The following is a 13901-nucleotide window of genomic DNA, read 5'->3' as shown; positions in this document are numbered from 1 at the left end:
TGCCCTCATTTTGGGGTGGTGGGCAGATGATTTCTCCGCTTCGATTCGGCACTAATGCCATATACCGCTTTACGATGGACTGAAGATTGGTTTATTGTTTGATCTTTAACTTGCTTCGTTGTTTTGTTTTGATTTGCCACGGATTTCGATACATCAGTAGGAATGAAGGTAGTGCGAATTTTCATATAAAGGACGAAGGTGACGCATCCGGGATCACAGTTGGGTGAATCAAATTCTCCCGTCTGTTCTGAAAGCAGTTGGGAATTGATTCAATTAGCCGTCATTAATATGATTTTCACTATTACGTTTTTCATCACGCTTCGGAAACGATCGGCCTGGAACGCCGGTGAGAATAATTAACGGAAAGAGCCTAAACGTTTAAGATTTATTCAGGTTAAAATTTTGTTCTTGGTCCACAGAAACGTTCAGTAAATCGCCAAGTTTCGTCAATCATTTGTTCCTTTATTTGTGTACCGAAGTGTACTAAGCAAATGAGAATTCATCATTTTTAAAAATAACTCAAATCCGTTTGGAAAACCGAAAATTTGCTTCGCTTTACGTCCTAGGGACAGTACTTATGTATTTTTAATAACGACAATTAACTGGAGAGTCATTGCGCAACTGACTGAAGGTCATGTGTTCAGTGTTCCTGTTTAGTGAATCACCCGATGATATTCCTGTTTCGATTCAAGTACACATCCGGCAAACCATCATCATTGACAGCAACACCAGATGAGAACACTGCCGTACAACCATGTCAATTTATTTCAGTAAATCCTTATGATGGGAAGAAGAAAAATTGAGCAGGAAGAGGGATCTAGGGCTACCTTGAGTTGACTCTAACACCCAGTCAGACAATTTTGACAGAACTGATAGCACGAATGCCACTGATATCGGTTAGCCACCATATCGTTCAGCGTCTCCAGCCAAGCACGGGGAGGGCCCCACCTTGGACGCTGAACAGCACCAGAAGCAAAAAAAGTTTTCGTTACATCATCCCGTTCGGTCGTGTTATATTCTGTCTACCTCCAGGTCCGTACCAATCCAAATTAGACACGGAAAACAACGCTCTTCTATACGGCCAACAACTCAGCATTCGTACCACATGGCCCAGTCGCCTTAGCTTCCAGTGTTGGATGCTTCGCCAAAAACCTGTCTCCTGATCAGCTCGGTTCCATTCAAATCCAGCCGTAGATCTGAGACATCGGTGGTCAAACAACCAAAGACGTCTCAGATCTTGAGCCCGAATCGGTCCAATCTCATAGCAGTACAACAATGTAGTCCAAATTGCAATCTGATACATACGCATCCTCTGAGATCCAGTGAGATGCCTTTTTGACGCCACAAGTGTTGCACATTGGCAAAAGCCATTTTGGCCGTTGATACTCGTTCGTTGGCTTCGTCAGTCATACTACTCCCGGATACAGCGCAAATTTGGAGACACTACTTGAACTGTTAGAGATATGTTGACAGACTGCATGTCTCGTAGCATAACTTTGTGCCTTGGAGGCACGAAAGACATGGTTCATCAACTTCTGCTATCACCGAGAGGGTGAAAAACGGTCCAAGCGGCAGCTCCATTCTGACAGAGGCATAAAGTGAAGCGTCCAATAACTGAGTAGACGAGGGTTGAAGAATGCACAAATGTGTATCTACTGTAAAGGGGCGGGACTCCAAGGCACGAAATTCCTACAATCCAGCTCCAGATACTGATTGCTTCTCCCTGCAAATCTCTGGGATAGTAAATATCTCATTCACTCACAGGTGGTTGGATAGGTGTTTCACACATCGTTTTTCGGGCCGTGTTGTAAGGTACCAAAGGTATCAAACCAAACATTCAAGAGTACAAAAACTCTACCGGTGAGCTAATGACGCGAGAATAAGGACAAGCCATAAAGGAAACTACTTACAAGACCGCTGAAATCTCATCGACAGCCCATAACCAGTTTCTCCCTTCTCGGGATCCATCAGGTGGGCGAAGTCCCAGAGTGTCCGCCAACCTTATGTTTTACATGAACCCAAATTGCACGACATGAGCGAAATACACAACTCACAGCTATTCCACAGCCCACGGCCGGTTTCTCCTTCTTCGGGCTCATCAGGTAGGCGCAGTCCCGAGGTTTCCGTCAACCATATGTTCTACTTGAACCCAAATTGGACAGATCTCGACAAACACACTCATTTACTGGGTCCTCATGGGAGACTCTAATGAATCCCTCGTTTATGATATTCTTCAAATGAATGTGCTGCACAAAGGCCGCCTCATGTTTAGGTAGGTTTGATAGTCGAGATATCGCAATATATTTTCATACAGGAAATTACTTACAAGGTTGCTGAAAACTCTCTGACAGCCCTCAACCGGTTTGGGGCTCATCAGGTAGGCGCAGTTCCCGAGTTTTCCGTCAACCTTATTTTCCAACTGAACCCAAATCGACATGCAAATGAGTGTATTTATCGAAGGTCATCATGCAGCGGGATACATATTTTGTGGGACAGAGTGGGACAATAATAGCAGTCAGAGCCCCTCAACTGATACTATGGTGACGAGAAAACATATTTCTGAACACAGAATCTGTAGCGACCCAGTCACCCAAATACTTGACTGCTCAACTCACAGTCGCTCACTGGATCGCGAGGCTTGTTTTTTTTCTCATACGCACAAACACGTCGCATTAAGCTGACACCGGACATCGATTGTCTGCAGCGCCTAGTCAGCGTAGCAACCACTCATGTGCCGACGCGCCCACATGCACGCACTGGGACCTACATAAAGGCAAACCGAACCCAGTCAAGACACAGACTCGAGCGCGCACAGGGAGCAGGACGTCAACCTCTCCACAGGTCCACGGACAACCATGGAGTACGTGTAGCAGTCTAGCTGCGGAGAAAAACACGTTCCCGCCGTCCGGACTTCCACCAAGGGACTCTCATATACGATAAGTTCCCTTTTTGACTTGCTACCATTTCGCATTGTATTCATTTTTATACGTGTCGCAACCATGTTAAAAACTTCTATTAGTGCACATTCGCCTTCTGATTTGCATTATGACTATCATTATCTGTGCACTAATAAATCCCAGCTCACGAAGATCACTTTGGTCAGAAGAAAGAGAACAAAAACTTGCGAGATATGGACAGTTTTTCGGTTTCAAACATCAAGGTAAGTAGACAGGCGGGCCTCTTGCCCCTTTAAGTACTTCACTGTAATACTTAAGGACACAGGGATATTGCTTTCAGGACTGAGCAGAACGCGGACTGAGGGCGACTTTGTTACGGGCAGAAAATGAGGTAAAATTGGTTGGTATTTTTGTACGGTTCCATAGAAGTGAATTTTCTGAATGCTTCTGAATGCAGATCTTAAGCTTCCAATGCATCGGCATTCATTGATTCAGATTAGTTTATCGAGCAGATGGTGACATGTGGCGATGAAAACTTTTGAAAGAAGGGTGGTGTGAGTGATGTTGATATCAACTTGACACTCACCCGATGTCTATCGACACGCAGTGTGGAACATGATTCCGGCAACTGGGATCCGTCCATGCAGGGAAAAGGACGGGCCGTGCTTGGCTGAACAGAACTGGAAGTGAAATGACAGACGAGATATAATCAGTGAGGAAGAAGAACAGAAATAGAAAAGCAGCATTGCGTGCCATGCCAGCTTATTCTAAGTTGATTGTATAGTGGGATATTAAAAACCATTTGCCTGACCAGGGGTTCGAATGACACTAGAAAGTTCGCCTATGAGTGAGTGTTACGAGCACAGCACGGCTAAACGCTGGAGGGGAAAGTGGGAGAGTTAGCTCTTTCTGTTTGTGGGACCATGGGAAAAGATTTCAGTGGCAGGGGCAAAACGGTGCTTGTGTTTCACTGTTTCAATGGGAAAGCAAGTAAGCCGTACAACAGACCGCTTTTTCTAACCTGTTGTTTTATGGGTGCGACAGACGATAGGTATACGATGACACAGACACACTGCAGTCGTTCAAGTTAGCGGTGGGGATAAGGATAACGGAACGTGTTCACCACCGTCCGTCTGGTTCCATCATTGGAAAATACGGAATTCTAAAAGAGCGATGATTTGCACGCGGCACACGAAATTCAAGGAGAGTGTTCACATGCAAAGAACAGCATAGGTACAACCGTATGAGGCAGGCGAAAGCAGTGTCAATAAAAGCAAATGGCAAGCTGGGTTAGGAAGGCACGGGCAGCAAAAGCAGCCAGTGGTTTGTCGGAGAAGCAAGCAAACAGTACCGTGGTCGAGGACGGGGAATACTTCGCTGGCTGAAAGACAATGGGGATCCATGAGTCTATGAACAGTTAGGTATGATTATCAACCGGTCCACATATCAGAATCATATCTGAGGGTGGAGTAGTTCTCTAAAACAATGAGGCGAAGGTGCTCGTCGTCTTTGTTGCTCATTGACTACATAAATCAAAGTAAGTCAAAAGAACTGTCCAAACGGATAAGATGCATTGCAGTCAATCCAACTTCGTATCGAGCTACGAGTGATCTACTGGAGATTACGCTCAACCATGTAGAAACCAGTGTGTAACGAGAGTCGCGATGACAGGCGAGGGTGCATGCTACTTATGAGATTGGATGAAATCAAATGCGGTATGGTGTTGTCCCATTTGTTCGCACAATTTATTAATGATTATTTGAATGGATGTGGCATGGAGCTAACTCCAAATAAACGGAAATTTGTCCAACAGATTATCAGTGACCTTAGAACTGATGGGAAGATCCTGATACACGGTTCTTTGATAGGGGAGATGCTTGTCATTGAAGATGTATGCAGTTAGCAATGCTTCTCAGAAGGCCTAACAGCATGGACTTATAGCCTAAAACGAGCCGTAAAATACTCAAGTTCCACCAAGCAAAGTGCTGACAAAACGTAAAGACGTTGGGAATGCTGCGGAATATAGGTAGTTCGGTTGGCTGTTGGTCTGTTCGCCGAGCTTGGCAGTTGGAATACAATCCTACTATCAAGGTCGGCGAGCAGACCGAAAACCACGGAAAGATGTGTTTGAGACTGATGTGACACGCAACTGGGACTTGAGCTAACAACAAAATAACTAAGGGAAGATTGGTCACTCAAACAGCCAACCTCCGCCATTCGTTTACCAACAGGTCGATCGAAGATAAACTAGCGTTAGAAACTGCAGGATAGTGTCAAATAAGGACGACGCAGAATACCTGAGCTATTTTTCATAACAAATCTTACCGGTATGACTGCGGCGCAAACTGAATTCTTGAAAGCTTTGATATTAATGCTTTTCGTCCTTACAAGGATGCAATGACAAGAGCAGAGAGTCATAGGTCGTTTACGGCATACACCGCTTCCACACTACAGAAGTAGATTAGAAGCGATCTCTTCTGAAAGCGAGCCAATCATTACAATAATCTTCAGGGAATTCTCTTTGGATTGGTCCCTGTGTAGGAAGAACGGTCCAGCTCAACTGAAATCCAAGCAGCCCTCGTTTTCACGACGATTTAAGGGGGAGCTCAGAAAAAAAAAACGTTCAGTTGTAACACCCTTTCGGTGCCCAGCTGCCATGCCGCCCGAAGGAAGCACGAGGGCTGAGATACTGTCAGGTTGCCCAAGCCTAGAGAGGGGAAGTTGAGAGGCAGAGGTCTGGTTCGAACCACGGACCTTCCAGTCAGTAAATTCGAGCTCTAACTGGTTGAGCCATTTCGCGCCCCTCGTGCGGGTGCTCACGATTAACCTGTTGTATTTGATTGGGCAGAAGTATACCGAATGATCAACTGTACATGTAATTTAGTGAACGCTTGGTCTATGAAATACAATAGCGTGATAAATCTTACTTCTGGGCTTGGATCTGAGGATGTCGTAGCGTGATTGGAGCATTCGTGCTATTACGTCGTTCCATCGAAATCGTAGGACCATAAAGTAAGTGTTCGGCGTTCAAATGGGTCACCGAAAAGCCAAACTTTCTGCTCATGTCCCGTACGAGACGTCCGTACTCCTGGACAAGATTTTTTAGTGCCTCATTCCCATCAACTTTGCCCTGACCGAATTGAGCTCCATGGACCGGGGGTGGATCGAGTTTGTACCAGAAGTTCAAACCACGTAGCTGAAGCTCCAGTAACTCCATAACACTGTCAGCAAGTTTTACAAAGTTACTTTCTTCACCAAGGTCATCCGAAGGTTCTACGTCCTTCTGCAATCAGGGGTGTTTGATAAAAAAGGCCCGTGAAAGGGAGTAGTTTCAAGTAACAGATGGAAGAACCTATGTGGAGTCTAGAGTGATGGAGACGCCCACTGTTATTGGCATTTTGAAGAGTGTATGTACAACTGTGAGGGACGAAGAGAGAGAGAGAGAGTCGACTCTTCTCCCATGGCAATTCTACAAACAACAAAGTAGTTGTCACAAGAACGTGATTTAGAGCGAACTGCGGAGAGAGAGAGACTCTTCTCCCATGGCAATTCTACAAACAACAAAGTAGTTGTCACAAGAACGTGATTTAGAGCGAACTGCGGATAAGGTAAGCTGAACGAGGATGAGGTTGAACATCACGTATGCCGGATTGCACAGTACAATGGTGAGCGCTGGAACCTGGCGCGAAAACCTTCTGTCAGATAAACAAACAGAGACTACGACAAGATCGAATTCCACAACAGGACACGCCAAGCCAACAGCCGCTCGGGCAATAAAACATCGGCCAGCGCTGTTACATTAATGACAACCTAACAGTGGTTGCTGAAAACCCATTTGTACACCAATCTGACTCGCCCATTAAGTGGGTGTATCTCGCGACCAACGTTGGTCATTTTCTCCACGGACTTCACTCTCATAACGTCATGCGACTAGGCTGGAATTTCACATCAACCACCGAACCACAATCGTATCACTCGTCCATCACTACTGGTGGTTACCACCATTAGACTACCGTTTCCACGTGTGTTCCAACAAGCATGGAGAATGTAAATCAGCCGATTCGATCGTGAACAGTTCATCAATTCGGTCAGCTGGTAAAACGAAAAAAAACCGGTCATCGCTAGCTGGATTATCGCCTCATCCACCTATGTGACCAAATTTACCGACGTCAACGTATATTCTAGCAGACCTGGTCAAATCAGTAAATACATGAACCGGTCAATGAATCACAAACGAATCAAACTATTCAACCAACACTAGAGGTATCAAGGATTCAACATTCCATTCGAGTCGAAGTGCTCTGACTGTAACGCAAACATTTCCGGGATCAAAGGAAGCGATGGGGTAAATCTCCAGGCTGGTGGCAATCACTAATGAATATTTTTCTAATCCGCTTATTTCGGCGGTAAGCGGGCTCCACTGGCGCAACACAGTTCATTTCCAATAGTTCCAACAAACAGTCCTATTAGAACACTATGAACTCCAATAATATTTTTTATCTAGATTACAAAAGATAACCCGAATTGGTAGGATACATAGGGTACGTCGTGTACTTTTCTATCAAATACTAACTAGCACTTCGCTACAAAAACGTTTGAATCGGTACGGGTTGCTTATAATATAGATATGAATAAACCATATAGAACGTGATCCTGGAAAGCCCTGTTTAGATTCGAATCCCCACCGATGTTGTGATTTTTCCCATCCATAAGGTCAAAGAAACGAATTGGAATCGGCCGAGTAAAAAAAAACTGAGCGCTTTCACTGTCGGTGCTGACGTCATCTCAGTTCAGTGTGGAATACGTGATATTGTGACCGTCTCTCACTCGGCCCGTTGTACTCTCATTATTCGCTATGATATAAACAGTCCTACGAAAAAAAATCGCTCCAATCATGAAAGCGTTTCGACTTTTAGGTGAATTTGGCCTAACGTACATTTATGTGCACGACTCTGAACAGGTAAATTCCTCGGCATGGTGCTTTTTTATCTGTGATTTTACTGATTTGCCCCAAAAGAGCGCCAGACGACCCAACCACAGCGAACTGATGATCTCCCATAGTTCGGTGACGAAACGTCGATTGTCAAGCCCGAAGACCAGTCACCTGATCAATAAGTAATAAACACACTCGAGTTAACAATACTTCGGGCTCATTGTCAACCTGGTGCATAGTTGACATTTGATCCGTGTGGCACCCTTTCATTCTGAGCCTCTCTAACCCTCTTGGAGATGAACTGTGTCAACAGGAAACAACTGAGGCTTCAGTCCAATGGCTGAAGTAACCCAGTTTCTTTCTGGTATAGTCTTACAGAGGGCCGGAAAGAAGTGCCTTTTACGCCTTTATTAGTAAAACAGCCGATGGAAATTATTTTGAGGCGGCAATCAAGCACCCACGTGAGGTATCTAAACCAGTGCCGTTCCCATTTAGGTGCACGATGGTAGCAAGCAGGCTGCCAGAGCACAGGTCTGTCTGTGCACACAGACATACATGTTGCCGCCAATGCTGATGGATGTAGAAATGGTGGCTTCCGGGATGAGTGCTGTTTAGTTTGGAGATACCTAATTCGAGTCGAGAGGTGCACTGCGAACCAAAAAGTCACGTTAAGGTCGTCTAGGCCTGGACGATCCGCCATTTCTTGCACCGTCTCCAGCCAAGCACAGATGGGGTCACGCGGACCCCATCCTGGAAGGCGTACAACACCAATATCACCCAAACTCCTCGTGATCTCTTTCACGCCTTTCTGCTGTCCATCACGCGGTTTACGCCATCCTGAAGAGGGCACGGGGAACAACACTCGTCTTGGTGGACTTTGTTTCGGCATGCGTAGAACATGACCGAGCCATCGTATCCGATGATACTGGATGTTTTCTCGGATTGAAGTGCTTGTTCACCTGGCGGTTCACGCCATTCTGAAGGAGGCACGGTGAAAAACAATCGTCTCGGTAGACGGTGTGCCGGCACACGCAAAACACGACCGAGCTACCGCAAATGATGACGCTGGACGTTTTCCGCGATTGAAGTATCCATTGTACGACCAAATACCCGTTTTATAATCATCTCGCTGACGCCATCCAAAACCAGCAACGCTTCTGAAGCATACGTGGTTAAATACCTGAAGAGGCCCCAAGTGATCTTTCCTCACAGGCGACCTATCGCACCCTACAACAACATGGGTCCTGCTGTAGCCTGGTACACGCGACCCTTAAGACCCAGTGATTTGCCTTTTTGACGTCATAAGTAACGCAAATTAGCAAACGTGATTCGGGCGTTTAAGCTTCTTTCACTGACTTCATGAGACACATTTCAGTCAGAGCTAATAAAACTGCCGAAGAATGTGAAATTCCCTACAACCTCCACTGGTACTCCCTGAATAGTTGAGGGTATGCTGTGTATCCCGGATAAGTGGCATTATAACAGAGGTCATTTCGAAACAATTTGGCCCGGAAAGATTTATCCTTTACGGAAACGTTGAGTTTAATCAAGATTAATGTTTTCTGAGGGCAGTTCAACAAAGCAGAGCAAGCATGTACATACCAATAGCCTTGGGAGACCTCCAGAAACCGGAGAGGTAATTGATGAAGTGAGGGTGACAATCATGAGCTTCGTGCTGTTGTCTTTGAAAGCCTGTGAAATACCATCTTCCAATCTTCTGATCATTTCTTGTACGTTGATATTTGCCATTTGTGTTCGATCCAACGAGCGCTAAAAGGAGCGGAAGAACAACAAAGACGGTAAGCAGTAGCGGTAATAAAAGACCTCGTGTTAGCCAGTCTCGAGTGCCAGAAACAGGGTTTTAGGGCCCACTAGTGGCACGTAGATTATAGTGACCAGTAATTGGCGCCTGATCCAAGGGATCGAAACTTTTGAGCCTAATCAACAGAAAGGTTCACTACGAAAGCGTCGCCGGTTTTTATTTTAACCCAAAATAAATGCACCATTTATTTCGGACCTCACAATTGTTATGAGTCACAAGTCACGTTCTTACCACCATAGAATCAAAGGTCACAAAACAATCGGAGAATTGCGCCTCTAGCTACACGCGTGAGTGCATACGAAAAAGGTAACCGAAACCCAAGCAGAAGTCCTCAACCCGTAAAGAAAGTGGATACTTAATCGCACGTCTGATCTGGTGGTCTGTGGTCTCTTCGAGATCTTGGCCGAATTAAGTTGCAAACGCCGTTCATGGATTAAGCCGAGGCCTGGTCTCCTTAGACTCCCTCCACTCGGTACAGGCTTGCACGGGCAAACTGAAAATGCTCCCTTGAGAATGGTACTTCGACAGGAGCAGGGGGATTTTTGTTTCTACTTTCAGATGTTGACATGGGTATTTCGGAATTTGTTATGGAAAATCTTGTGTAACTGATAGTGTAAGGTTCAGCTTAGCCATAAGTACGGTGGTCTTTTACTCAATACTTTTACCAATACTACTCCCTCTTGAAAAGTAGCTTATTTTGAAAAAAATAACCGGTGGATACCCGAATTCCATACCGTTTCCACTCGAACCACCGGTACGATGGGCATGATGTTGGGCATCCGGTTTTCCACGTGATACAGAGTCTCTTCAGCAACAGATCCCCCTCCACGACCGTCGCAGTCCTGTTGAAAAGCGGAGGGACAAACATGAGGTGAAAAAAATCCGATCTTATCCTGAAGTAAGAAACCACACTGCAACAGCGATGCGGTTCTAGCATCAACGGAAGAAAAAGGACAGTTAAACCAGGAAGGTGAGTTCGTCGTCGCACAGCGTGCAGGGCTCGACACAAAAATAGGCTGAGGAATCCACTCCGAGTCCTTGAAGGATTCAGGGAGACACAATGGATTCACAGTGATTACTACGAGTTCGTCACCGGCTCCGTCCACCTTGTTACAAACAGAACAGTTGGTGCTGCGTACCTGTGACACTCATTGAAATCCTTTGCTGCCGCCAACCGTGCACCGAAAAGGAAAACAAGAACTCGATTGCTAGAGTACAGGGAGAGTGGTACGTAAGTTCTGTTCTCGTTAGTTTCGTTTGGCAACTATGGACATGTTCGAAGGAGCACCCGTGGTGTGATTAGATTGTGTTTGAACCGTTGAGAGCTGACATGTAATCCGAAGAAACAAGAGCAGAGGCCATGCTACCCAGTATCAAGAATTACGTAGAAGCGAGGGTTGGGTATCCAGGAGTGTTTTAGTGGAACGCATGATTCTCATGAAAACCCAACGCAAACCTCCTCCATCGTGAGGCAACAACTGTTCAGCAGAGGATAACGGGACTCTGGTCGTACATGCATTTCGAGATGATTTTGGATTTTTACCAGATAAGCCCCGCCATTTTTTGCCAGCTCCAATTCAAGGTACGCACACAACCTTGACCTATTTTTGATGAAAATTCCTTATCCGAATCTAGGCTCATTTTGTGCAAAAATTTCCCCGTTCGGACGTGAAACCTTAAAGGAACTTTCTGACACTTTCAGCTCTCGTTCATGACAAGGAGACGTCAATATGTTATTTGCAAAGCCACGGGGTGATCTATCAGCAGCGTTTATGCCAGACAGTTTCGGTAAGAAATCGGTCTTCGAAAAGGAACTTGGCTGGAGCGGTCTAGGATGGTGTTAAGGACAGTAATTCTTATTCATTTATCGCTGGTACAAAAATTTGGCGAAAATCAAATCCTGTTCAGAAGAATCATTAATTAGCCACGTGACCGCTGTTGACTGAAAGAACTTTCTTCGCGAGGCTTGCGCCTGGCGGCTTTTGCAGACTCCAACAGTGATCGGCGGCCAGTTCTACACGTCAAGATCGATGAAACGCTAATATCTCGACGTAAAAACCCCACAGGGCAAGTTCTTCCTCAGCAGTGGATTTTCAGAGGGATCTGCCGGGAAACTAAATGCCAATGCAGCACACACCAATCTTTAGTAGACAGCTACTTGTATGAGTTCTTTTGAAGGCAAAGGTATCGAAAAACGGACCTTTTCATGCAAATTATTAATAGCATGTCCCAATTTCACCCTCTTCAATAAAAACCAAAAGTACAAATTTCATATCCGCTTTCTTCTAATCTTTTTTGGGTGGCGGGGTTTAATTTTTCGGCGCGGCTTATCTGGAAAAGACCCATGATTTTCCCGGTTTTCTTCAATTGTACGTTTCCCGAAAAAACCAGGAAAAAGAAAGCTGAGAAGTGGATTTAATTCTTCCACTTAAAATTAATTACCACCTCCTAATGCCTTAACATTGAAGTTCTGATTCCTCATCATCATCGTCAGAGGCAGCAGTATCAGTGTAGCCAAAGACCCAGAAATTTTAAAGTTATGTTCAAAGCCCTGAAGTACGGAAAAAAGGGGAAAGAGGGAGGGACCTGGTGCTGGCCTACCGCAAGCATTCTGAGGTACCCAAAAAGCCAATCAATCAATCTGCAAGGAAACTGACAACAGGAACGCCACTGATTTCAATTAGACGGGATGTACATGCAAACTAGTAACTGGTTCACAAGTCACTATAACGTGTATGTGATAAAAATGACTGGTAACCGACGGAAAATAGCAGTTTCTCTCAGAAACTGTCCGGAACCCTAAGTTTCTGAGCCACTCACCTGCTGAAATGCTGCTGTAATGCTATCTACACCAATGGATATTCTATATCTTATCATCAAATCCTTCATGGATCTGACTTTGAGGGTGGATACTAAACTCTTCACTTCCCAAGAGCCGATGAACTTGGTCGGTGTTGGTGCCTGCTCCAAAGAAGACCACTGTACTTTCAAAGATATCTCCGAGTTGAAGAGGAACTGGCCGAATTATAGTTGATTAATTTAGTGTCGAAACCACCCGTTGTGTGGATCTGGTACCTGACTGCATTTCAAATGTTCTCAATTTGCGTATGAACCAGAGGAGAAAACGACAAGGAATATGTTGGCTCCAGAAAAGTTTGGAAACTGACTGTCATATCGGTTCTCCCATTGACTGAGGACGCTATGCAACCTGCGTTCCATAAATCTGTCAGAATTTTCTAATTAGCTTCGCTAAAAGGGAGACACTCAGCACGTTGGTAATCTATTTGGACTGCCCTATTTAGATCTGTACGCGGTATGTGTTTGGATTACCACAAGCGAATGTAATCATTGACTGATCAGTTTTTAGTCCGTAGTCCAGTAAAGTGTAAGGTATCTTTAGCCAAGGGATGACGTTGGTTACGTGTACAGTTGGACTAGAATATCAAGTACGATGGGTTTGTAAGATGCCACAGGTTCCGATATTATGCAGCGGTTAATGAAGGCACGAAATCAAACTCGAGTTGGGTCGTCAAAAGTGGATGTCGCGGAATATTCATTTGTACAGGAGAAGCGACTCTACATTCATTGTCATTCAGAAGCACCAGACAAAACACGAAGTGGAACATACCGTGGTTGGTTCGGGGAAATGTCGGATACAGGAGAAGCAATTCACCTGATTTCGTAGATAGTAGCTGAAAACAGACAGAACAGCAGGTAATTGGCTTGTGAGATTGCGGGAAATTTCACGTTAACTAGACGACAAAACAGTGACAAATGGTTTCAATCACCTCTTTATTTGCATGTCTACGCCATGTCCTGTCAAGTGTTCCGGAATGTTGGGTTGCGGGGTCAAATTGCCGGTAGCCACGATGAGTGGACGATCAATAGGTTGTGTTGGATCTGGCTGAGTGTTTGTGAATGTGGCTTGTGGAAATTGGTCCATGAGCATTTCACGCACTTTAGTCGATGCGTCCTTTGTCCGGTAAACGAAACGACCCCGAAGAAAGGAGGGGAAACATGGGCCAAGGAAGGTGAGCACATAGTAGTAGTAAACAGCTCTGGAGCCCTGCTGGTTCACAATACGTGGATACAGTTCCGCCTGTTGTTTCTGAAAGTAGAATATGAGCGGAAAACCATCCAGAAATTTAGCGAATGCTCACCGTTGTTGGCAGCAACAAGCAATGCTAAACTCCAATGGGGCACAGTTAAAATAACCTACTCAAAGAGAGTCTTCTTAGATCGAGAAAAG

General features: G+C 45.1%; 2 protein-coding genes across 2 annotated transcripts in view; one reads left to right on the top strand and one right to left on the bottom strand.

Annotated features, from left to right (window-relative positions):
* T265_03900 (hypothetical protein) overlaps positions 1–2878 on the top strand; it is a gene marked incomplete at both ends in the record, with an annotated part of 28065 nt that extends 25187 nt beyond the window's left edge. Inside the window, one exon of the mRNA XM_009168501.1 lies at positions 2618–2878. Within this exon, the coding sequence (XP_009166765.1) occupies positions 2618–2878 (261 nt within the window). The remainder of the gene's footprint in view (positions 1–2617) is intronic.
* The window catches only part of T265_03901 (hypothetical protein), a gene marked incomplete at both ends in the record, with an annotated part of 61218 nt that overhangs the window by 4369 nt on the left and 42948 nt on the right, over positions 1–13901 (bottom strand). Inside the window, 6 exons of the mRNA XM_009168502.1 lie at positions 3484–3577; positions 5825–6180; positions 9433–9600; positions 10387–10494; positions 13281–13344; positions 13441–13760. Coding sequence (XP_009166766.1) covers positions 3484–3577; positions 5825–6180; positions 9433–9600; positions 10387–10494; positions 13281–13344; positions 13441–13760 — 1110 coding nt within the window. The remainder of the gene's footprint in view (positions 1–3483; positions 3578–5824; positions 6181–9432; positions 9601–10386; positions 10495–13280; positions 13345–13440; positions 13761–13901) is intronic.

This window comes from Opisthorchis viverrini (assembly GCF_000715545.1).
Source record: "Opisthorchis viverrini unplaced genomic scaffold opera_v5_58, whole genome shotgun sequence".
NCBI lineage: Eukaryota > Metazoa > Platyhelminthes > Trematoda > Opisthorchiida > Opisthorchiidae > Opisthorchis > Opisthorchis viverrini.
This window is presented reverse-complemented; position numbering and strand designations above follow the sequence as displayed.